General features: G+C 39.4%; 1 protein-coding gene across 1 annotated transcript; it reads left to right on the top strand.

Moving 5' to 3' along the window:
* The first annotated feature begins 1,080 nt into the window (after positions 1 to 1,080).
* EDARADD (EDAR-associated death domain) lies at positions 1,081 to 15,224 on the top strand. The gene is made up of 6 exons (XM_009885937.1): positions 1,081 to 1,168; positions 4,261 to 4,322; positions 6,062 to 6,101; positions 9,094 to 9,182; positions 12,028 to 12,073; positions 14,606 to 15,224. Exons 1-6 carry the CDS (start codon positions 1,081 to 1,083, stop codon positions 14,980 to 14,982), a joined length of 702 nt encoding a protein of 233 aa, XP_009884239.1. The 3' UTR covers positions 14,983 to 15,224.
* The last annotated feature ends 9,634 nt before the right edge of the window (positions 15,225 to 24,858 follow it).

Genomic DNA, 24,858 nt, shown 5'->3' with positions numbered 1-24,858 from the left:
GCCTCGCTTCCCTGCCCGGGAGGGGGTAACCTGCGGCCGTGGCTCATGGGAGCCAGGTGAGGAGTCCAGCCCCGGCCGAGATTAAAAGGGTTTGTTAGGTGCTCCCTTCCCCCTCCGCACACGCTAATTAAGCGTAGTAATAATTTATCATGTGCTCTGCTGATGTGATTTAGTGCAACTTGTCTTGTCAAGCCTGCTCCAGTGTTTAGCATATAAGTTTAATGTGCTTGCTAACAGCACATTAAAATGCCATTTTCTTAAAATCCCAGAATCCTGGTCATTAGGAAGCCCACGTTCTTTAACTTACATGGCTAATGGTGCAAATAACTTTTAAGTACCTCATCTCAGGTGTGCCAGCATCATAGTTTTTCCCAACCGATCTGATCAGGCAGTGACAGTTTGGAGTAGGTAACAGTAAACAAAAGTAAGCAAGGGCTGATGGACTTAGATTTTTCAGAGAATGAATATTCTAATATAATTGGCTGTATTTCCTCCTCTTATTCAAATCTGAAATTCACGTGCATCTGGTCAAAGCACCGTTGTTGATTTGAGTTTAATCAAAGGGTTCATCTCTATGAACAACATTAATAATAGGGTGATCACTTTGTTTGAGTTGTACTAAGTTGTACTCAATGTGTATGCCCTGCCTTGGCGTGAAAGAGGTCTTATACGTATATGGTTGAACTACATAACTACAGCAGACCTTACGTGCCTCACTGACTACTCACGGTGTCAAGGCTGTGTTGCAGGGAAAAAACTGTAACAGACGGTAGTAGTATGGTGCTTTGTGAACCCCTTCCTGCTTAAAGGTCAAAATCCTGAGTTCTCCAAAACTTTCCTTCAGACTTACTTCCAATGCAAGGATGAAGAGCAGATAGAGGATTAGAAGTTTGAATATGTTTGTGTAGACACATATATACTCGCATATATATAAAACTGGCAAACTGTTCATACTAAGGGTGCAGCATTGCATCCCTGGTAGAGTAGCAGTATTGAACAGAGTGAAGCAGTGGTGATGGATACAAGTCTGCTGTTCCTGTTGCAGACTGGTTATACTGGACAGGCTCAGGCAGAAGAGCCATGGCAGCCGCTGAGCAGTCAGCGTGCAGGTCCTGGGTGGCAGAAAGAAACCTTGGGGGCAACCGTCGAACTTGCCTTATATCTCTGAGTCAGTTTGCAGGCGCTGATTTATGTCCATCTGAGTCAACTCACGTGTGGTTCCTGGCAAAAGTGTAAATGTAGGCCAGTGTCTGTATGCTGTTAGTGGAGAGTATGGCGATAGTGATTTTTTTCAGGGAGCCCAGACATTGTTGTTATCAAGCTGTCTGTCAAAGTAGCTATGAAACCAGACGATGTGCACTGAATAGTCAGTCAGATGATGCCTGTATTTCCTGTTGGCCTTTCAACATGCAAAACTGTGGATGTTTTACATTTGAGGTAAACGGAGAACTTTCCTCCCTGCTGTTTTGTGCACCTGCATCCAGCTGTAGGAGATGAGCTGCAGAATGCCGTGGGAGATACATGTGGGAAAGAGAGAGGGGACATGGCATTTTAATTGCCTTATTCCCAATTAAATATTAAGTCTGTGGTTTTCAAATTATCTGCCTACTATCAGTGGTCTACAAGACCATGGTGAATCATCTGCAGCCAGTATGCGGAGCCTTTGTTCATAAGTACAAATATTCATAGACATATGTGTGGCTTACAGAAAGTATAGGGACTTGGTAGTGCTCTACGACATGAAAAACATGGAAATTGCTGTTCTTCATAAAGAACTAGAAAAACAAAAGGGAAGAAATTGAGGTATTAAAGAAATACAGTTTTAAAATATTTTTCAGGATGTATACTAAGGAAGAAAGATGCAGAGTCACAGATTGACAGTGACTGTGTTTCCATGTGAGACCTAGAAAGCAGGAGTCAATTAAAGGTACCACCCTGTACGCCACCACCTCTTGTCACCCTGGGGTCTGTCCAGTCCTTATTTCAAATGCCTGTATTCTTGGAGCTTCCCTCATTTTTTTCAGTGCTTCCCTCTGGAATGTGAAAAGTAAATTACCAGTGTGGTAATGTACCTTGGCAGTATCTTGGAGATATTACAGAAGATAGGGGATGAAACCCTTACTGTAGTTACAGTAGCCACCAAGGTTCACCGGGGCATGGACCTTTTGTGGGATCTGCTTTCATCTACCTCGAGGCTCCTCATATTACAAGGACAAAAGAAAGATTTTTTTTTTTTTTTAATGCACCTAAGAATCCATAAGGAGGAGCTGTAAGGCCTTCAGAGTAAACTGACAGTAAGTTGCATGCTTTGCCACTGGGTTTGTTGGGTCTTTGCTGATAGTGGAGAAACAGTGAGACTAGGGATGCCTGGGCTGGCCTTCTTCCTTGGAGCTTTTCTTTGGCTCCTGGTACCTCCTTCTTTTTCAGCTTTCCTGTACAGGTGGGCTTCTCTCTTTGCCCCAGCTACCTTTCCAGTTCCTTCACAGCTCTCCACTACAGTTCCCGCTTGGATCCTCGATTTTTGGCCCTACTCTCATGCAATGTCTTACGCCAGCTTACTTTATTTTCTCACATCCTAGTCTGACTCTCAACCTCTCTGCATTTCAGTTGGGAAGCTTATGGCAGTTTGTGCTGGCCCTTGCCATCAGGACAGGCTTTGTCCAGAACATTCCGTTAATAACATGTTTCTGGAGCAGAGATTTCATATTTACCAAAATGGGCACATGTGACAAGAATATGGGGTTTTGGTTTGGGCTTTTTTCCTCTTCTGCGTGTGTCTTCCTAAACTTTGTACTGCAGTGTGAACATGCTCATCTGAAATTTCATACACCTTTGCCACCTTAAATCATTCAGTGTGTGTATGTGCAAAGGCTGTGCTCGAGCCTCATAGACCTGACCCCTCTGATCCAGGCTACCTGCCTGGAGAATGCCTGTGGTCTTCCTGTGGGCACAGCACTGAGAAAGGCTCTTCCTAGACCTGCAGAGAGGGGCTGGGCACTCCACCGGACACCCCACAACTGCTGCTGATGGGGCTGCCTCACAGAAGCAGGAGGGAGGAGGGCTCTGCCCGGAGCCCTGGGGCTGCTGCTTCTGTCCCCGGTGCTGCCACCTGTTTTATTTTCAAGCCTGTTGATTGTCTTATGCTTTAGCTTGTTGCTGTATTGTATTGAGTAGATCTGCAGGAGTAGGTCCCAAAATAAACAATTATGCTCAATTCCAGTTGGTTAGAATAGTGTCTGCGTAACTTCTGGCTATTTCGGCGCTCAGTGTTTATACTTGTGCATTTTGTACTTAATTTCTGGGACTGTGTTCTAAATGCACTGGTTTCTGTATTTTTTGGGAAAAGGTAATCACCTAATATTGATTCCAACCACCCCTTACTGGTTGCTGCTGAAAGCATTTAACATGTACTTGTAGTAAGTATAAGGACTTTTAGAATGAGAGTGACAATAATGGATTGAAAATCCTACTACATAATTTAAAATGCTTTTCAGTTTTTGAAAACGTGATCTTATCAGCAGAAGAGATTCCTCAAGAAAATGGCAGGATGATGTTAAATTACAGGAATGGTTTTGTGAATCCTGACTTTTGTATGAGATTTGTTTCAGATTCTCTGTGTGCTTTTGTTCAGTACCCCTCTGTTATTTGTCAATTTAGCCATTGATGCAGTGGTTGACATTTAATTATTCACCTGCAAGTACTCTGAAGATTTATTTTTGCATCCTTTTGATGTTAATATAATTGAAGTTTATGAATCTATTGTATACAAATAATTAATGTTTACCTCAAATATGTTTTTTTATTAGGTTTTGTACTACAATCTGCTCTTTATTATAGTATTAGTTTTTGTTGTAGTGGGTATGTGTACTGTTTGAATTATTGCTTTGAGGAAAAAATAGGCTACTGTCACTTGGAGAGCAAAACTTACCTTTTAGCAAATTTGCTGAATTTTACTTTTTATTGTGGAATTGCTTTCTGATTTTTTTTTTTTTTACTACAGATAATTTACAATTTTCATTTAAGTCTATCTTTTGTTAGCTTAGAATTGGGTTTCCTTGTTGCATGTAGTGTCTCATCTATGTGCTAATAGCTCTGACATTTTCTAGTTTGTCATGTTTTCTTATGGAAATGTAATTTGACATAACGCATGCAATGGCTGCATAGTTGTGCTTTATCTTGGTCAGACCAAGAAGCAGGATATGAGTTGCCAGACAGAAACATGTTGAGGATTATGCAGTGATAAAGCTTTCTTATTTCCAGCAGATCATGCAGCAAAAGAGCCGGTGGAGGATACAGATCCAAGCACTCTTTCCTTAACAATGGTATGTGTTTCTGGTCTAATACAGTTAAAATCATTATAGCTCTCTACAGTTATGTAGTGCAGAAGTGAGGTAAAACATTCAAGAATATTAATTTAAACCATGCTTATATCTAGGTGTTTGCTTACCCATATGATTACATAAACAAATTTTAATTTACTAACCCTGTGCAATTAAAGCGTGAATAAAAATACCAATAGGTACTTAAGCTGAATTGGATGTTACCAGCTGAGCTGTCCATGGAATAACCTCTAGAGGCTATGACAGTACCTTTTTTTTGGTTAAAAAGAAACCAACCAACCAACCAACCAAAAAACCACACACAAAAAAAAAAAACAATCAAGAAGGATTGGTGGTGACATTTTTCTGTCTATATGGGTTGGAGGGATAAGAAAACCCACCTAAGGCTTAAAATTTAGTTGTACTAAGTTGTTATTTCTTCCTGTACCTATTTTGTCTGGTGAGTTAGTCCTGGAAAAGTAAGACCAAACAGCAGTGCCTTACAGCAGGCATGGATGAACCTAGGGAGAGACCACATAGCGTGCTCTACTGCTTGTGGGCAAATAGAGTAACACGTCTTATGATAAATTTTTGTGTCTTAGGATATTAAACACGCCAGTCTTATGCTGAGACAAGGAGCATATCAGGTAAAAGTAATACGAAATTCTGTCAAGTCTTATAAGAGTTTTTCTTTTTAAGGTTGCTATGGATTGTTTTCTCTGGGGAAATGTTACAGTGCCATGTAGCCCAGAGAAGACTGTTGTCTAATGTAGTTATGTAAACAGATTGAAATGCATTGGTTTATTTTATGGATGGCAAGTGAGCAAGCTACTGCTTTGCCTTGGTGTTTTCTTCCCATTTTGAAGCTTTACAACAGGGAGTCAGCAAGAAACTCTGAAAATTTCACCAGTACTTTAAATACTGATCCTTCATTATTGCAGTTTGTGTACATGCATTTGTGTCAGCAGGTTTCAATAAAGGATACAGACTTTGTGATTGGTTTTGTTGACTGACTAAATTAGATGCTGTATTTTGCCAAGGGGAGTTTTTGAAAGGTGGGGAAAAGTTGCTGTGTCTGAGACAAATTAAAGTTTGTTTACCCACCCACCCCTCTTCCTTAAATTAAGATGTCTTTAATCTTTTTGCTTGGTTACCAGCTTCTAGAAAAGCCACACCTACTTCTACATAAGGGTAGGGGTCATAATGAAGTAGGTAGATTTCAGGTATAATAGTAAGCTATAACATGCCTAGAAATCAGCAGCTATCCCCTTAAACTTGGTAATAATAGTTTTCTATAGCATCTGGATCAGCTTTTTATTTTTAGAGCAGAAGGGAAAAATATTTTTTCTTTCAGTACAGTTACATTTTAGTAAAAGCTTATATCTGCTAAAAGAGCTTTTGAAGTCATCTCTGTTCCTCCTGGTATGTATTACCTTTTATAGATTATTTTGCTACTTAAATGCAAAATTTCATTCCCAATCTCTGCTTTTTCACTAAAAAAACCCATCTAAAAATATTGCAGCAAAGCAGCAATCTGTATTACTTTTGCATGTGGTAATCAGTCGTGTTAGTAGGATCTCAATTCCTGTGTAAGAAGCACGTTACAATGTCTGATTATAGACAGATCAACTAGTAGCAATTTAAGGGATGCAGCTATAATTATGCAGTTTTATATACTTTTTTCTCTAGCACAGTTACACTCAAAATAACAGACATCTGTGTCTCTTGCCTTTTTGTGACAGACTGAAAAATATCCTGTCCAAGATACAGGAGTACCTAAGGGTAAGTATTGTGAATTCTTTCTGTTCAGGTGTCATAGATCTGTGTTGTTATGTGCGATAAAACCATTGGTGTTATCCAACAGATTGAAAGAATCTTACTTTTTCCTAGATGTTTATGTTTGAAATGTAGTGTTGTCTTCTGTATTTTTAAGGTCAGTTTGGTGTGTATATATATATATATAACTCAAAATTTCCTTCCAAAGTTTAGATTTGATCTAAAAGTCAGTCTAAAACTATCATCAGAGGATCTTGGTTCTCAATCTGGAAGGAAAATACAGGGGTGCCATGAAAACACAGTGTTCAGAGAACAGAAATAAGAGACATGATAACGTTGGAAGGTAGCTTTGAAGAGATTACCAGTGCCTTCAGGTTATCAGAAATATAATCCAGAAATACCTTCCAGCTTTCTTGCCTCTGGTTGCATTCTCAGCCCTATAACCAATTAAGTCTTTATGCTATGTTTTACCTTCAGCAGGTATTAATACCACTACTTGGGAACCTAATATAGGTCCACTCTGCACAAGTTTCTGCCTCTCCTCACTGAAAATGGAGTGAGGGAGTGCAGATTTTGTGTTGCACTGAAGTCAAATACGTGTATTACACAGTGTGAATATCCCCTTTATGGTTTCCTTGACATGTGGGGTGTTTTTTTTTTTGTCATCCCAGGCTTCACCGTTGTCTTTTGTCCAGGGAATGCACTGGCAGGGGCTCAGTTGAGGAGCACTCTGCAGGTAGTGTGTTCTCTGTCTTGTGTTGCACAGCAGGTCTGCATTGGGGAGGGACACAGGAAACTATGCAGAAGCCACAGTGGAAACTTTTGCTAAGGAGCTTGAACAATATACCATGGGGTTAAAGAAAGGTCGGAGACTATTCTGGGGGCTTGAGGGAGCCAGCCAGAGAAAACAAGCATCTTCTCACAAGTGCTGTTCAGTAAGGAAGGAGAATGTGGGATGAAAACTAATTTGAAATCATAAACTACTTTCTGTTTATTTTCACCCAGGTGGTTTATTCCTTCCAAATTGTTTATTAACACTAAAGAAATTTCTCTGTAACATTCTTTTCCATGCCCTGTTTTTTATTTCACCTGTGACATCAGGTCCTGCACAAAATTAATCAGATAAATTCCAAAATTACAAATTTGTCAAAATTGTTTGAAATCTGAGATTGCGTCTTTTAAATGCATTTAATTTAAATAGGAAAGAGGAGAGGAAGTAGACATTTCAGCACTTTCTGTAGAAAGGAAATGAACTTGCTTTATTTTTAATTTTAGTTTCTACTTCCTCTTACTAAATGTAAAAAGATGCAAGTACTAATATAGCTTGACATTTCCCCTTTGGAGTTGAAAGTGATACAAATACCTCTTAGTATTCTGTTCATTTCTGTGATTTATTTTTTTTTTTCTGAGAATGACTTTACATAACTATTTCTATAAAAATATAGACTCAGAAATATGAATCTGTGAGCTAAAAAGTGTTACAGATGTGCAGGTTTGATTCTGTGTAACAAAATTATGTGTGCTTCAGATATGTTTGAATAGACAGTACATTAGCTGGGGGTGGAGTAGGGACTGTTTTGTTGCTTTTATAGGTCAATTAATTAATGGACCATTTGGGGGCCATAACTTATTTAAGTTCTTAGCACACTCTACCAATTATAAATTAAAGGTGAGTTGGGGAACTTTTCATCTTGCAGGACTAGGCTTAATGTTTTTGTCGTGTTTTGATTATAATTCTTCCTCCACTCAGGTACAGAACAAATTTCACATATGTTTCCACACAAATGAAGTGGAATTTTGATGCCCATGTTCTGCATTTTCAGCAAGACTTTTTTTATTTTATTTTTTTCTGTTGTCTCTGGACTTAGTCATAAAGAATAGAGATGATCCTTATTAAACATTTAGCCTCCTGGAGGTGGAATACTCTTTGACGTTAAGTTTCAGCAGTCTTATAAAACCAGGAAAAGAAGAAAATAATTGTTTTGTTTTGTTTTCTTGCAACTGTAAGGAGGAATTTATTTGATTCAGATCAGTTTCTTAAGTGAGATAAGGAAATATGCCTTCTTTCTATTATCTGACAATTCATAAGGATAATAGCTGTTCTTTAATGAGATCTTCCCACTAAACAAACAGCAAATGGAAATGTAGCAGCACTACAAATGTAGTCACAACCATGGAGAGTTCTTGTGTGTAAAAACATGTGGAATATAACCTCTTTTAAGCTCGTGCTATTGGTTGGTCAGTACCCGACCCAGGGGAATTATGCAGATGGTTTGATGATGAGGACCTAATTAATCACGCAGAGTGAAATTTGTCTGTTTGCACAAGGTTCTCAAAGGGCTTATGCATCCCTCGTACCTTGTGTTGAGGGCTGAAGTGAAGCTGGAAAGGTAAATAGAGTTTGTGCTATGCTGGAGAATGTTGTGCTTTTCGGTGGACTCCCAGGGCAGGTGATAAACACACTTTGAAAATGGATTATTTCAGTGCTTCAGAAAACTCCTGTGTAGTAGAGATAAGTAGGATAAGCCTAATTCACAAGGGGCAGAATAAAAGGTAAACATTTGTGTAATATGTATTTCTACAATTATCATTGTAAGTGTGATGAGAAAAGCAAAGCAAAAAGGGTTGTACTGACTTGTGACAATCATCTTCAGCCTACTTTGATGTATTGGTTCAGTAAATATTCTCTGGTCAGCTTTCTGAAAGAAGAACATGACTCTTGCTTCAAAAGTACTGTGGTGATTGTTTGAAAAAAAACCTGCTACACTAATATCTGATCTCTACAGGAATTATTTTTCTTAGTACAGTCATGCTCTGCATGGTTGTTGTAGTTTCTGCCAATTTAATATTTTGGGCTTCTAATCCAGCATTTCCCAGTGACTGGTCATGATATGAAGTCAAATTTTGTGTGCTAGACATCTGTAATTTTTGTTTGATATTGTTACTATTCAAATTTGTATTTGGGTGGAAGATCAGTGTTTCACAATCTTTGTCTTAGATGAGGAATACCTAACAGATCAAGTTACATTGGAAATTGCATCTGTGAACATCAAGACCCTTACATCAGATTCTGGCCTAATCCAACAGGTAAGAAAAATGATACTTGAATGTGAACTAAGTTATTGCTGTTGACAAAGAAGTATGTTAACAAATATATTTTCAGACTATATCTGGAGAGCATGGAATTACTCAGTAGAACAGACCAGAAATAGTCTCTCTTTTGAAAAGACTTCAGTGAAGTGAGCTTTTGTGGAGAAGAGCAAAAGAATGGTTATTTAATCATTAATATGTGCTTTGTCATTTAAATAGGTTTTGATTAGTGTGTAAATGCTCTGAAGAAGAGCCAACAAAGATTTAAGGTTTTGTCATGCATGCTCTCCCTCTTTCCTTCTGAAAACAGAGCCAGGGCAGAGAATAAGTGAAGTAGTAAGGCATCCTAGGTTTTGGACTCCTTGTATTTTGTCCTTAGGGAGGTATTTGACTGTTCTGCTTTGAATTTGGGACACTGCTCTTCCCGCAGTGGAAACTCTCCGCTGTTTGTGAAATCTTATGTTGCCACAGAGCGGGCAATGCTAAGTGGCTCCCATGCTCCATGGTTACCATCTTTCAAAGGGAATGTTTTTTGCTGCATTTCAAATTGATTCTCTTTGGGTTGAGCAGAAAACTTGGAGAAGAGAGATGAATGAGCCTTTTCCAGCAAGATGAAGAATTAGAAGGAATTACTTATGCCAGAGTCTCAGCTGAATTTCATCAGAAACAAACATGGGTTTGGTATGCATTTCACAGATGATGGAGGTAACTGTCTTATTCCCATCATCAAGAAGAGGGCATTTATTACCAGCTTAGAATCACTATAAAGATATTTCAGTGTCTTAGGGTGTTAGTGGTTCTACAGAGCTGGAAAACTTTCTGCTTATCTTCAGATTGTGCATAGGTTTATAGCTTTGATTAGACCTGTAGAGGTTGTCTGGATTTTGATTGTGGGAAAAAAATACTCTTGTGTTACACCTTCATTTCATGGGCAGTAACACTACATTGTCTTATTGCAATTACATTACAAGAAAATGATCTTGAATAAACCTGAGTGCATCTGATTGATAAAAGTGGATAATAACTGATCAGTAAAATTGCCAATTTTGAAAGCAGATGCATGGCACAGGTAGGTATCCCTGTTTTTCGTTGTTCTTTTTGCAGTACTAGCCACTCCTGCTAGTGGCTTGAGATGGCATTATACTTGAGTATAATGACATCTCTTAAAGTCATTTAGGTATTAGCTTTCACAATACAGTTTGAACTTTCATGAATTCATAAAGTCTGGGCAATGTTACTGAAGCTCAGGATAGCAACTTAGCTATTGCAAACTAAGTGAATATCTGGTTTTCCTTTTTTATTATTTTTTCTCTTTTGTTTTTATTTGCTTGTATGTTTCATCTGAAACAGATCTCTGGGGAGGCTGAGCTGTGATGAGCAGTTCCTCATTGTCCCAATGAGTTACCCTTCTGGGGATTTGCTGCTCAGGGCTCGGTAATAATGTTCTACCTTTTTAAGAAATTTGTGGGAAGGGACACAATTACTATAATCAGGATTTCCAGATTTTATTTTTCTTAAACTTTAGGTGCTTAAAAGTTGCCATGAAGGCCAAGATCATGTTTAAAAAGCTCTGTCCAGAGAAAGCTTACATGGTGCCAGTGCAAAAATTAACCTACTAAAAGATAATGGCAAGGATTATTTGCTACAAGTGGTATATGCAGTGTTAGATCTGTCTTGAGCAGAGACCAGACATTTTGTGGGGTGAATTGAAGTTGCATGTGTGATCTTGCAGTTTTCAGGGAATAAAGAAATGCTGAAAACAGCATGCAAATTTTGGCTTTCCTAACAAAGCCTTTAAATATTTTGGAGATAGTTTACCTTCTTTGTAATGGGACTGTGAATGTATGCATGTTCACCACATCAACTGAAGCTGCCTATATTCTATTTTTAGTGGATTTCTTAGTAAAGAAGGTGTAGCAGGTAGGAATAGAGTATCTTATTACACTATAGTGTTACTCAGTTGGCTTGCGTTTGCATGTGCAGCCGGCAGAATGTTAAGAAGCCTGCTGTTAGAGTTTTGGAAGAGTGACGCAATATGAAAAATCAACAATACTCTATAACAGCTATCTAAGGGGAAAATCCCCTTCTGCTTTGATCTTTAAATCCTCAACAGAAGAAAGCTATTTCACCTGGCTCCACACCCGTGTAGTTAAAGTAAGGGCAGCTGCAGTTTACCGCAGTCCTGGGATCAAGGTGCTGTCCTTCCAGTTTTTAGATGTTGTTCTCTAAATAGTAGAATTGAAATGTTATGACGTGTGTTGCAGTCTTAAACTCCAAGTAATTTCATTATGTTTAATTAGCAGGCAAAAAGCCACTGAGGGAATGTTTACTTCAAACAGGAGGAGGTTTAGATGTGAACCAGAAGAAATGTTCAAATCCACCTGTTGTCTAGAAAAGCTTCCTATGTATGTAAAGAAATTTGTAAAAAAAACTCCTCCACTTTTTCTCGATCAATGAAACAATCCCTTACTGCTGCATGTTACAGGCAAAATTCCAATTTTTTATTACAAAGCATTTAAAAAATGTTTTTAATCAAACCATATGAATTGTTGAACAGTTGCTAAGGAATTAAAAACAAGTTAAAAACAAGAGATGTAACCCCGTAGCGTATCATTAATAAAGATGACATTGTTCAGTGAATACAGGGCAGTTTTGTGAGCCAAAGTGTGGAAATGCTGACTGAAAAGACTGCAGATCGTCTCTGATTCCTCAAAATCGGATATATTCTCTGTCTGACTTCACAGGTAGCTTGGGATTCTTCTAAGTAATCTCCTGCCACTTGGATGGTTATTTTGGTGTTCAGATACATTGTTCTGATTTATATTTGTTTTCTGCTTTGTAGCCAGAAGACAAAGACACGCAAAACCATACTGATGAATCACTTTCAGGTAATATGTCAGCTTTACTGTTCTACTTATTTTATTCCTAGATTTTCTTTGAAAGTACTTTACTAAAAACGGCTCTTTGTCATAACCAAGAACTGCCTAGGTAATCAGTGCTTGTAGAGCTCATTTTATTAGCAGTGTCATTTACAGCTTCCTCGTTGTTTTAAAGGCGGTGACAATCAATAATGCAGACCATACAAAATGTGTAAGACATCTAGTAAATCCACTTTTGGAATAAATCTGTAAACAGCTACCTGGAGAGAGCAGAAGGTGGCGGTGGGCTGTGGGGGCTTATCCCATAATTGTATAAGCTCAGCTCGGGGTGGGGTGTGTGTGGATGATGTACAGCTCTGTTAATCTAACAGTGAAAAACTGAGAATTTCCTGTTAGTAAAGAAGCTTGTCCTATCATGTAGCATTAGGATCGTGCAGTTAAATGGGTAGATCATCATTTGCTCATCAGTATCTAACACAGGGCATCTTAGAAAAGCAGGATTCTTTATAATGCTTTTGATAGTCTGCACATGATATAGCACAAGAAGCAGGTTGGTTTAGTTTTGTTTACGTACAACTGTGTCCTGTTTTTTCTTTACCCCTTATTCCCTGCTTCTGTTGGAGGATAAAACTTACTCTGGCATCCTTGCAAAGCAAAATAAGATGAAATTCAGATAGGGCGCTCTCCTGCCCTTTGAGCTCAGCCAGAACTTTGATTGGATTACATTTTGCCTTCTTTGTATAACAAAATCTTGGTATGAGTGAAGCAAGCAAATTTTGTCTCACTTCATCAAGAGTTCAGGGTTTGCAAGAAGAACAGAATAGTTCACATACGTATTTCTGTACAGAACAGCTGCAAGGCCTGTGGAATACCTGTGAGCAAAGATGTCACCAGAACGTGTTTCCTCTTAACAGGGAATCTAAGCATTTGTATGAAGTTATGTGTCTGTAGCAGTGTTGCTGCTGCACGTCCTAACTTGTTGAAGACTTCAAAAGTTGTCTTTGGCCTGCTAAAAAAGCAAGACGATGAGCAATGTTACAGAAATAACAATAGTCTGTTCTTCCCTTAAAACCAAACCCCAAAGTGCACGTTGAAGCTACATTCAGCTGAGTTGCTTTTATCAGCACTAATACTCAGAATAAAAAAAATCACAATTTGATGGTCTTTCTGGAATTTTCACACAGTCTGACAATAATTACTGCAAATAAAAAAAAAAAAACAAACAACCCAAACCAAAACAAAAAACCTTCTATGAGTAGGTGGTACTGAGTACCAGATTTGCCCTTTGCCAGAGATACAGTTCAGGTCTCTTAGATCAGCACTGATCCAGCACTTGTAAATTGTGTGTCACTGTTTTCTGTTATTGTTTTTAATCACTCTTTTGATTAATATCAGTTTTCTTATTGTAGTGTCCCTTTTTCAAAGAGTTTTATCCCACGTAGGACCAGTTACTTCCCTATTTCAAGCTGTACAATAAGGTTGGAGGACAGAAGCTTTAAAAAGTGCTTTTAGGCTGCATCCATTATCTACTACTCTTTGACATATCAAATTCTCCCTGCCTTCAAAAAGGAGCAGGGATAGTTAAGGTCATATCTGCAGCCAAAATGCTCAAACAATGCCCTACACCACTGCAAGGTTAAAGGTCTTAGTATTAGTATTTAACTAGAAGTATGACTAAAACTGATTTCTGTGTGCTTTTCTGGGTTATTAATATATAATATAGTCTGATAGCACCACATTGTTCACAATGCTGGGGAGATATTGACTGTTGTGTGTAGGAGACCTTTAGATGACACTTTTCAGTATTTGATGCAGGTTTTAGAACATACCACCTCCTACTTCCAGCAACTTGGTATTTTTATTTTTCTCACACATAGAGGAGTATGCAATTTCTTCCTTTCTATAATGTACATTTAAAATAGTCTTGCTTGGTAGAACAGGGGCAGCTTTTATTATAAGAGCCCTTACAAAGCAAAGGAAGCAAAGGAACATTTCCACTTTTTCATTGTGTTAAAGTACTAGATGTTAGTTGTGTTTGCAGCTGTCAGCAGAGATTCTCAGTGCAAATGTTTCATGTTGTTATTAAGGCAGCAGTTCAGAAGTGCAAAACCTTTTCCTTCATCCTACACATGTGTATACAAGATGCACATAATGTGCACATAATGCTGTTGGTGATGTAGGCAGGGATTATGGCAGATTCGAGGAAGCGATGTAGTTCCCAAAACCAAAAAAAGGGTAATATCCCAGCTCACACACTGTATTGAATCTCATGCATTTTCTATAAAAGTATAAATATGGTGCTTTCAAAATAACTCTCCTATTGATTATAGCTACTGAGCGTAGGGAAGGAGGAAGTCTTAGAAAGTTCATTTCATCAGTACTTTATAAGGAAAGGCATTAGCCTGTCACTACTGTGACTTTTTCAGAAACGATTCACGGGAGCATAATAGCCTTCAACCCTTTGTGCTTTGAACTATTTGTTCCTGGTGAAACCATGGCAATAGATCCTAACCTCTCTCCATGTAATGGTTTTTACTGCAGATCTCAAGAAAACCTGCAAGGAAAATGGCACCTGCTCCTTATGCTTATTCCGTGCACCGACCATCAGTGACATGCTCAATGATGAGGACTTGTTGTACACAGTGAGGCTAAAGCTGGATCCCTGCCACCCAACAGTGAAAAACTGGAGAAACTTAGCAAGCAAGTGGGGGATGACTTATGATGAATTGTGTTTCCTTGAACAAAAGCCCCAAAGTCCCACCTTGGAGTTCTTGCTACGGAATAGTGACAGGACTGTGGAGCAGCTGATTGATCTCTGTAAATTTTATAAGAGAATTGATGTTGTGAAAGTGCTGCTGAAATGGGTGGAGGAGGAATGGCCCAAGAGAGGGAACAGAACTTACCAGAATGACTTCTAGGTCAAAGAAAGTTGTTAGGCTGTACGTCTTAAGCGCTGGGACTAGCTGCCACTAGTACACGGGAAGTTTTCCTTGCAAGAGAGAGAGAGCCTGTACTGATGGTTTGTATACTGTGTAAGCTTTATGTACTGTATACATATATATGTTCTGTGCCCTCAGGGTTGCAAAGATAACCTTCCAAAAGTGGATGGAATAATGCAGGTTGTATTCTTGAGTCTACAAATGCCTTCAGTTTCTTTGCTGCTGTTCGTAGGCTTCCTAAGCAGAAGAGGAATGAAAAAGCCAGACCACTGGTTTTACTGCAGCAGTTGTGAACTGTGTCAGTTGTCTGCTGTTGCTATTGGGAAAGCCATAATTAGAAGGCAAGTCTCGGCCTTTCTGGCAGCCCTTCCACAATTTTATATGTTCTACCTAGTAGAAGATGAGAGGTTATTTTTTTTTCTTCCTCTTTTTAATTTTTTTTTTTTAAGCTTTATGACACTGGTTTTGGCACAGGAACACCTCAGTGTTCCAAGCAGCAGTTTGGATTTGCATGTTACAATTAATTCAGTATTTCAACATCACATTCAGGCAAATTAAGCTTTAAATCTCTTGTATAAACAAGAACAGATGTTAAGTGAAATAATTATTTGCATACTTCTACATCATAGGGCATGTGTTTGCTATAGAAGAAATCATGCAATTCAGAGAGACTTTCCAGCCCATAACCACTAGGTACCAAAAAAACCCATTAAAATGCTTTATACTTAAAAGCAGTTTCCAAAGTTTTGAAGAAAATATACACTCTGAGTGCACTTATCTGTTTATCTCAAATGCCTCTCCCTTTGCAGTGTGAGCTGATGGCTAATACCTTACCCACAGTATATCCTTAGTATTGAGTATAACTTCCCTTTTCACAGGCTGTGGTTTTCTCTACAGTCCTGTGGGTTGACCTGCTTTGTCCCACACCAAAGTAGTTGCACACTTGCGTGCAACTAACACAAGTTTATGTATTGATGAAAGCCACTCTAGTAGGAAATTAAGAGGGTGAATTCATCTACAGTCCAGGTGGATGGTTATTAAAGCACTTATGGTAGTTTAGACTGATGTTTCTCAAAGAATTTTGATACTCTGAATTACGCTGTTTACATTTTAAATATTTTAGAAGTTGGTCTTTTTCCTACCATTCTTCTGTGTTTTATTGTTTAAAAAAAAACTCCTGAAAAATGAGTTATACAGTATGATGTAGAAAGTACTTATAGCTATAATGCCACACAAAAATGTTGTGACTTAAACATACTTCTAGTTGTTACCCTTACTAAAAGCATCTCAGACAATACTAATATGTACATAGGTGTATATACCAAAGCACTGGTGAACAGTATGTCAAGATGTGGGGCAAAACTAGAATGGGGTACAGGCTGATGCACTGTTTACTTTTCTCGAGTAGAAATTACTAAGAATTAGTAGCAAAGCTGAGGGAAGTCTAATGCTGTATACTGAGTTTCTTACTGTAAGAGAATGAATAGAGACCTCTAATAGTACTATATTATAGATACTGAGTGATATGGCTACAGAGGAGCTAGAAGTAAAGACTAACATTTTCAATGTCAGGCACTAGTTCTGGGGTGACATAAATTAGCTTTATTTTAGTGACTTCAAGAAGCTGAAAATCTAGTTTCAAGGTAAAAGGCTGACCTAAATTTGAAGTTTGAATTTTTTCTCTTTTTTAAGAGCTCCTTGAAGACCAGAATTTTTAGTAACTTTTAACTATTCCTCAAAAAAGCTGCTACTCTTTAGAACAGTAAGTTTTCTAGCTATATTTTAAAGAGGAAATTGTTCTGCTGTATCTTGTTGGTGCTGCAGTTCAACTGTTTCATGTTCCTCTTCTAGGAACAGGGGTTTTCTGATAGATATCTGTCAACTCTTAATTTTTGCAAATAATCTTCTGTATTTGGTTAGGAGCTCTAGAATCAGCTTTGAGGACTACTGCTGTGGCTGGGCTGCCTGCTATTTTCAGTTCCTACAGAGGCATCCACTGCATATGTGCAAATGGCTCATAATACAAATTGTCCAGCATACTCCCCCTACTTTGGGCCTACTATATGCATGATTTAGGATCATGTGTCAAGTTGTTTTTCAGAGTGATGAGTGCTGGCATGTATGCCAAACAGCTTTTCTCCCCCACAACATACCACAGTTATATGCGTGTGGTATTAGTAGTATGCTCTGCTTTGGTAGATCCTGTCCAGCAAGGAGCTGGAGCTCTCACCTGAGATTCACAATGGGAATATGAAATGATGCAGCAGCATTTCTATATCAAGGTGTTCAACTGAAATCTACACCTTTTCCTGTTTTCTGGCTAAAACTTGTACAATTTTGAAGAAGCTCTGGAAATGAGTTCTGATCTCGTGAAACTCTTGAAAAGTCAATGTCAGCTGCAAGGATTCATGTCTGATGGAAATAAACCTGTTTCGGAGAGTTCATTTGTGGATTCTGCATAAATTCAGCACTGAAGGTTGAAAATGTTAGCCTTAATCTTCAACACACACTGGATTACTCATTAGTATACTTGAAATATTTTTTCCTCTTTGTATGATATGAATTGAGATGTACACACTTTTTTAGTTTTGTATCTGTTTACAAGATATGGGGTCTGAGTGTTCAGTTTATTCTTATATCTTCTGTTATAATGTATACTATTTTTAGAAGAAATATAGATTATCAATGTTTGACTTGATTGTATTTGTTTTTATTACAGCTGGGAAAACAGCTGTTTTCCTTCTCACCAGTTACCTTGGAACCGCTGAACTATCAACTAGTTGTGCTGTGTAAAAAACATCTTATATACAAGATTCATGGCATCTTAAAGCATCTATGTTTGCAACAGATAACTGCTGTTCAAGGAAGGAAGATGCACTTGTTTTATCTTTTCCATATGAAAAATGAGTTAATTTTGATAAGATGATGGACAAAGATGTTTATGTAGAAACTTGCAGTGGAGTTACTAACTATAGAGAGGTATGAAACTTACACGGGGTGAACTCTTCCTGAATTAAAAACCGATCTGATAATGAAGGTTAGAGAATCCCCTGGACACTGAAAAGGCTCTGCTAGACTACCAGTTTTGTTCCATCACATATATCTCCTATTCCTGTACAAGACTCACTCTCCCTTCAGCGATTTCCAGTTCTTTGGCTGCGCCATCTCTGTGCGTGCAGGATAATCAGTGGCCTTTCCCACCCACTTTAGCTCTGTGAAGATGTCCAAACCACTATGTTCTTTAATTCCTGCAACTTTATCTAAGACATGGCGAGCCTAATAACTGTTCTTCAACAGCAAAGGTACTGTCCTGTGCTCCAGGAGCCCTTGGTTTTGCTGTGAGGTCAACTATGGAGCATCCTCTGTTTTATATATCTTGTAAGTCTTAAGTTTTGGTTCAGTTTTGGACAGCAGGGCAGTGCACCATTAAATGAGGACTTGGGTTTGTGGTCTGTTTTGACAGAAAAGTGCTTTTCCTTCCCCCTGAGCTCAGCTAGTCCGATTGCATGGCTATAGTCAGTTGTTAGCCTTAGCTGGATAGGGAAGGTATGGATCCAGTGGTCAGACAGGCTGAATATAAGCAGCACTAAGAAGAATTTATTTGGAAAGGTAGATTCTATAGTATTTGTAAGCCTGTACCTCGGCCAAGGACTGGGACTGACTCCGTCTTACAAGAAACTGATGGCAAAGAGGAGTTGACGGACCTGGGAAAGGCTTGGCTCTACCCTCTGTTGGGGGCAATTAAACAGCTGGGCAGATTTACTGGTTGGTAGTCTTTGTATTTTACCTTTGTAAAATTGTGATTCTTGATTTTAAAAGCAGGTTGTTTGGGTAGATGTGTATTTGTTATTGTGGTAAGGAGACTCATATGAGAATCTTAAGTGTGAGAAAGATAAAGCAGTGCAAGTCTTGTTAGGATGGGATCACCAAGGTTGGCTTTGGACCTTTTGAATGCTGACACGAAAGAGTATTGGTGTGTTGGATTTGTTCAGGATTTGTTTACTCGTCTTCACAGTGCTATGAAGATGGGGATTAAAACTGAGGAAGAGATGAAAAAGAAGTAGCTTCTGTCAGAAAGAATTAGTGAGAAGTAATGTCTATGGTGTTAACTTTGTCTTTCCTCTGATTTATGTATAGAAATAGTTTCCTTGACTGAAAATTTTGGTTATTTACAGCTGCATCTTTCAACTTTTTTTGAGAAAATTGCAGAAGCGAGGCCAAATATGTTGTTAACTTGGAGAATGAATGTTCTATGTATCTGTGTACAGAATGAGATAGATGTGTAAATTTACATATCCACATAAAGGTGCTTTTTTTTTTATTTATTATGAGTTTGCTTCAAAATTACCCAACATTTAGTTTGGGAATGTTTTTTGTCTCCAAAAATAACCGGAGTTTCATGTTGTTGATGACATAAAACATTATTTAATACAACTAAAGAGTTTCTTAACAGGAAGAGCTAGGATAAGAATAAGAAAGGGACACCCAAAGCCTCTACACTAGGTAGGGTTTTTTTCATGTTTGTGCCAAATATATGTGAGCTTCCCCCACTCCTCTCAAGCCTCAGTTCATTCACGATCCCATAAATAGTTTATTAGATTTTTTTTGGTCCTGTTTACTTTTCTCTCTACTTTTTCTGAAACTGAGGATTTCACCAACTCAAAGGTCTACTAAAAGCCTATTCCCCTTTAGCCATCAGAAAACAGCTACCATCTCGTGGTGAGAGGTGATACTACAGCCCTCTCATTTCTCCCTTGAAAATGCAGCAATGCTGAGGGCAAGTGAGCCCATCTGTAACTACAGAGACCCAACAGGGACATCCAAAGACAACTGCAATGAGGATGATGGTGTAGCTAAGGCGTGAAGGTGTAGTCCTGAGGTTCTTGGGTTTTGTCACAGTTTCTAGTTTGGAGAATATCACACAGCTTTTTGTTTTGCACAGGTGTGTGGTGTTTCTTTTTTTTTGATCTCCCTAGGAAGGTAGGGACTGAGGCACTATGTTTGTGTAGACTGTGGCACAGTCATCTTTTGGGGGAGCAGACAGGGCAGGTATAGGCACAGGTTTGCTCTGGTATCTGTTGCAATGCAAATGAAGAAGTGATCCTGACTACTTTTGGAATCCTGGAATGTTGTCTCACTGATTTAAAAAAGAAGGGGCAAGTATGTTTTAAGGGTTATATGGCCTATAATTGGTTTTCAAAAGGAGTAGTGACTTCTCTGTAACTTGTTTGTCCTTTGGCCCTCGTACCTAATCTGTATCTTGTTTGCTCCCATGCTTCTCTTCAACCTTTTGCTTTCAAAGGCAGGCATTGCAACACAAAAATAGATTACTTAGTAATTTCTGAAGTAGCAGTAGAATTCTATGGTTTTGAATGAGTAAGCCCATTAGAAAAAAAAAAAAAAAGACTTTTTATTTTGTTTGCTGTGATTTGTAAAATTTGTGCATTTAGGCTTTAAGCTGAAAACTGGAAGATCTGAATGATCACTGGAGCCGAGTGTTGATATATCAAGGAGGAGTTATGGAAGGCCACTGGTTAACTTGTTACTAAATAAGAGCTGAACCAGCTGGGCTGCCAACTGGAATTTTAATGTTGGTGTACCAAGAAGTGGTGACTCATGTCCACTTTGAATCTGAAGCCTTTCAAAGAAGCTAGGGGAATAATTTCCATCAGAAAATGCTGTAATGCACAAACAGCCCCACTTAAGCTATGGGAAGACACAACATCAGGCTTTTGAGATCATATGAAGTCCTTACAAATAAAATTTCTGCTGGACAGTACAGTGTGCTAGTACTGTATTAACTAGGGGAAGAAATTAGCTATTGTACCATATAACAATATAAAAAATTAGCTGAGAGTAACTTCCACTGGGCAGGTTTCTTAATGGGGACTCGTAGCCTACTTTGATTGTCTCACTGCAAAGCTAGATCATATGCGTATCCATCAGCTTTGCATGAGGACAAACAAACTTGTCATAGCCCATACTTTTGATCTGTTACCAGCTTGTTAAGGACTCTTGATGAGACCATTAAAATATACTACATGCTGCCATGCATCGTGTTGTGGAGACCCAAAAGTGGTGTCATTGACCTAAAAATGGATTGGGCTAATTCATGGTCTGCTTATTCTGTAAGGTGGTGGAATTATAACATTTGGCTCAGAAAGTCCTAAACGGCTGATGGTCAGAAGCTGAATGTGTTGTACTGTGTGCTTGCCTCGGTTCTTACTCTGCTCCTCTAGGCAGCTCCTGATGGCCACTCTCTGTAGTGGTTGTGGGTATGTGATCCTTGGACTTGACGTGGTACAGCCAGTTTTGTTTCTCCCAGACCATAGGTGTCTCGTACCAACCTCAAAAGAACAGCAGTACTTAGGAAGCTGTTATGGTACTGTATGCATCGGAAAAAGGACAAATGTAGCCAGCGGGGCAGCCAACCCTATCACTAGACTGAAGTCAACATAACTTTGGGCTTTGCTACGTAGGCTAGGAAGAAAGGTAAATACGCATATCTGAAGATTGAGAAACTGCAAGTAACCTGTTACAGGAAGTGCTCGATAGGCCTAATAAGGAAAAGCAGCCTCTTAGATAATGGGAAGAATGCTGTTTTGAATTTTAGAGAGGAGAGTTGAACAAAAGGGGACCTGTGAGAGGTTTTGAAATGTGTTTATTTGTGTCAAGTCTTAGGATTTTTCTTTTTTAAGTAGCTCACCATTAATTGGTTGAAATTTTATAATTGGGACTGTGTATAAAATATTTGGATGAGTAAGTATGACTACGTATGCTGTTACCCTAACTTTGGGCAATGACTTGCTGCCCTGAGAGGTACAGGTTGTAGGCTGGGAAGCAAGAACAGGGGCTCTGCTTAAGAAGTCTCCTTTGAGGAAGTAGAATAGCATGTAATCATGTACTTTGTGACAGTCTGCTAAAAAGTGGGAGGAACTGGAGAGCAGATAGCTGCAAGGCAGCAGGTAGCTAAGGTACCTAGTAGAGCCAGAGCACTGCTTGAGCGACTCACAAATGACAGAGGAGGTTGTAATGCTGCTGGGTCTGGTGGTGCCCAGCAGGGAAGGCGCCAGCCTCTGCTTTGGAGAAGTGCAGATGTGAGGTGTTTGCTGCAGGAAGAAAGGAGCAAACCTGGCAGCTACTTTATCAAGAAATTACAGGATGGTTCAAAATAGTCTATGGTTGTAGTCTTCTTGTTCTATCCAATGAAGTGGTGGTTGTTAAGCCACCTGACTGAGTATGTGAGAAGGCGTTAAAAAAGTGCCTGGTCATCAGTTTAGTTCCATTTTCCCAGATTTCTGAGTAGGCTTTAACTGTTATTAGCATGGCCTTTGTTGCTGTCGGAAACTTACACTGAAGCATGCTACAATTATACAGGTGATTGATTGTAACAAACTGTATCAAATCCAGTTTTGCTGACAACTGACTCAGCACAATATTTATCTAAACTGAAAATTAATTGTCAGTGTTAGACTCAGTCACATAGATCCAAAAGCTCTGTGTAAAAGGGTGCTAGACACCATCACTCTGTCCTAATTAGTGGGTTGTGGTCTGACCCTGCTGCTCAAGTGTTAAGTCCATTTCTTCTCCAAAGTGGAAAGGGAAAATGGAATGGAAAGCTAAATGTAAAACATCATGTTTCATTTTTTAATGAGTTGAATCAAAACAGTCCTTGGGACCCACGAGGGAATACATAAGATTTGGAGATCACCTAATTATCACTGAAAACGAGCAGGAAGTTCGTAAAGGCTGTACCCAGTAGTGCTGGTTGGTTATGGCAGCAGCTGATGTGCAGTAGCAGCTCCCGCACTGCTGGTGTCTTGTGATTATCTTCCTCTCCCAGTTCTTGTGGTTGGGGCAGGAAAGGCAGGCAGAATTTCTTAGGGTTAACAGGCTCCTCCCTCAAATGCTGCCTTTTGGCCAAGAATAGCTGCTAAATTTGCTTCAGCTTAAAATTGTCTGCCTCTGTCTTGATAGAGCAGTTCTGTTTCTCCAGCAAGCAAAATTCTCTTGGAACATGGGAAGTCAGACTATGCTGACAGGGTAACACACAGCCCCAGCAATGGTTGTGCGCAAGTCGAATTGTAGCTTCGAAAGCAAAAGCCTGAATTAGGACTTTGACTATGGAAATAAGGGAAGACTTTGTTATTTGCTGTCACAACTGCCATTAGTAAATGGTGCTAAAAATAGCAGTCACAAGAAATCGGCAGGAAAATGACAGTCTGAACAAAAGAACGGCAGTGTAGTGCAAGGCTACTCAAGCTGTAACCCAACTGACTCGTCAATGGTGCGTTAGGCTTGGGAGATGAAATAGGGATTTTCCTGCAAATTTCACAAACTGCCTGACTCAGCTGTCAAAGAGGTGATCAGCATGTTAATCAAACAGCTGTTCTGCTTTAGTAAAGAACTGGTGCAGACTTTAAATCACGGTATTTCCTTTGGATTGTTTCTTCCCAAAAGTAGAACAGCTCTAAGCCAGAAGTAGTAGTAAAGTAGTAAAACTTTATTTTCTGTGGTTCTCCTAGAAACACTTCCACTTATTGCTCCTCCTTTCAGCATCACTGCTTTTTTATTCCAGCTCTTCAGCATCTTTTCTGTCCCTCTTGTTTGAGACCCAAACTTTCGAACCCGCTTTGAGGCTGCTTTCTAATACTGAGAAGTGAAGGCATTTCGCATACTTCTGTCAGTCTGTTTTATCAAAACCTTCTACTCTTTAAACTAGAATGCTTGGAACAATAGCTTCAAAGGAAAACTAAGTGGTTGTTCAGGCTGTAGGACCTTTTCTTTATTCTTTTTTTAAAAAGTGCAGTGGAATTTTTTAGAACAATTGAATAGCAGTCTCTCTCAAAACCATGCGTTTTTCCCTAAGCGATCTGCTTTGCTGCTCTTTAATCTGAGTAGCTCATTTCTGCAGTTCATCTCAAAAGAAGTGTTATCATACCTTTCTGTGAAAGTCCTTCAAATCTGATATAGCTAAGCAGATGTACCCTTTAAAGCAGCAATCCTGCAACTATTAGCAGAAGTCTAGCAAGTAGATATGATTTGGTATGGGGTGGGTTGTGCTGGTTAATTGTAGAATAGAAGACTCGATATTATCTAGCTGAGATATTGAAAGGCTCTTTGTGACAAGACTGGCTGAATACCATTCTAACTTTACTATATAGCCATGTGCGCTGCTCCCTGCAAGGCAAAGCAACACTGAATGTCTGTAATTGAATAGTATACGGTGATTTAATTTTGTGGGCTGTTTCTATTGCAACCTTTATTTTTTTGCGCTTAATTTTTCACCCATCCAGCATAAGAACAGGGGGAGCTTTAAATAATGCTTCCCTGAGCAGCTTGTTGCTACACATCACAAGCTGTAGAACTACCAGGGACTCCGCTGCCCCATCTGCTCGCTGGACCGAACCAGCCAAGAGCACCTTAGTGGAGCCGGCGAGGGAAGGGGTCGCTAACAGCACCGCCTCGGTGCTGCGGGTGCAGTAAGACTGGGGTTGGATCTGAGATTTCCAGCTTTCGGAAACCCCGCAGTCCTGGAGCAATACATGAGGTAGTTGGCTTTGAAAACTGCGTTTGGGTCTGGTGACAGGAGGCGCCTCTCGCTAGGAGGAGATGGGGTTAGGCTGCGACGAGGGACCCACGGAGGAGACACGAAGCGCGGAGGCAGCGAAGGGTTTGTGGGGGGGAAGCCTCTGGTAGTGTTAAGGAGCTGAATTAACTTCAGGACCAAGTTGTTATTTTAGTGCTGTAAACCTAGGCGCAGAGGGCAGGTGGGCCAGGGGCCCGTAGGGCGGCTTGGCCTGGGCCCCGCAGCGCTCTGCCACACGTCCCGGGCACGGCGCGGGGCCTCACACA

The sequence above is a fragment of the Charadrius vociferus genome, unplaced genomic scaffold (assembly GCF_000708025.1).
Source record: "Charadrius vociferus isolate BGI_N301 unplaced genomic scaffold, ASM70802v2 scaffold435, whole genome shotgun sequence".
Classification (NCBI taxonomy): domain Eukaryota; kingdom Metazoa; phylum Chordata; class Aves; order Charadriiformes; family Charadriidae; genus Charadrius; species Charadrius vociferus.
The sequence above is the reverse complement of the archived record's forward strand: the minus strand, read 5'-3'. Positions and strand labels throughout refer to the sequence as shown.

Bases quoted from the DNA above. Each gene is read 5' to 3' on its own strand.
- EDARADD (XM_009885937.1), top strand. From the start codon at position 1,081: ATGGCAGCCGCTGAGCAGTCAGCGTGCAGGTCCTGGGTGGCAGAAAGA. The intron at 1,169-4,260 runs GTCAGTTTGCAG...TCTTATTTCCAG, and splicing joins AACTTGCCTTATATCTCTGA to CAGATCATGCAGCAAAAGAG. The intron at 12,074-14,605 runs GTAATATGTCAG...TTTTTACTGCAG, and splicing joins TACTGATGAATCACTTTCAG to ATCTCAAGAAAACCTGCAAG.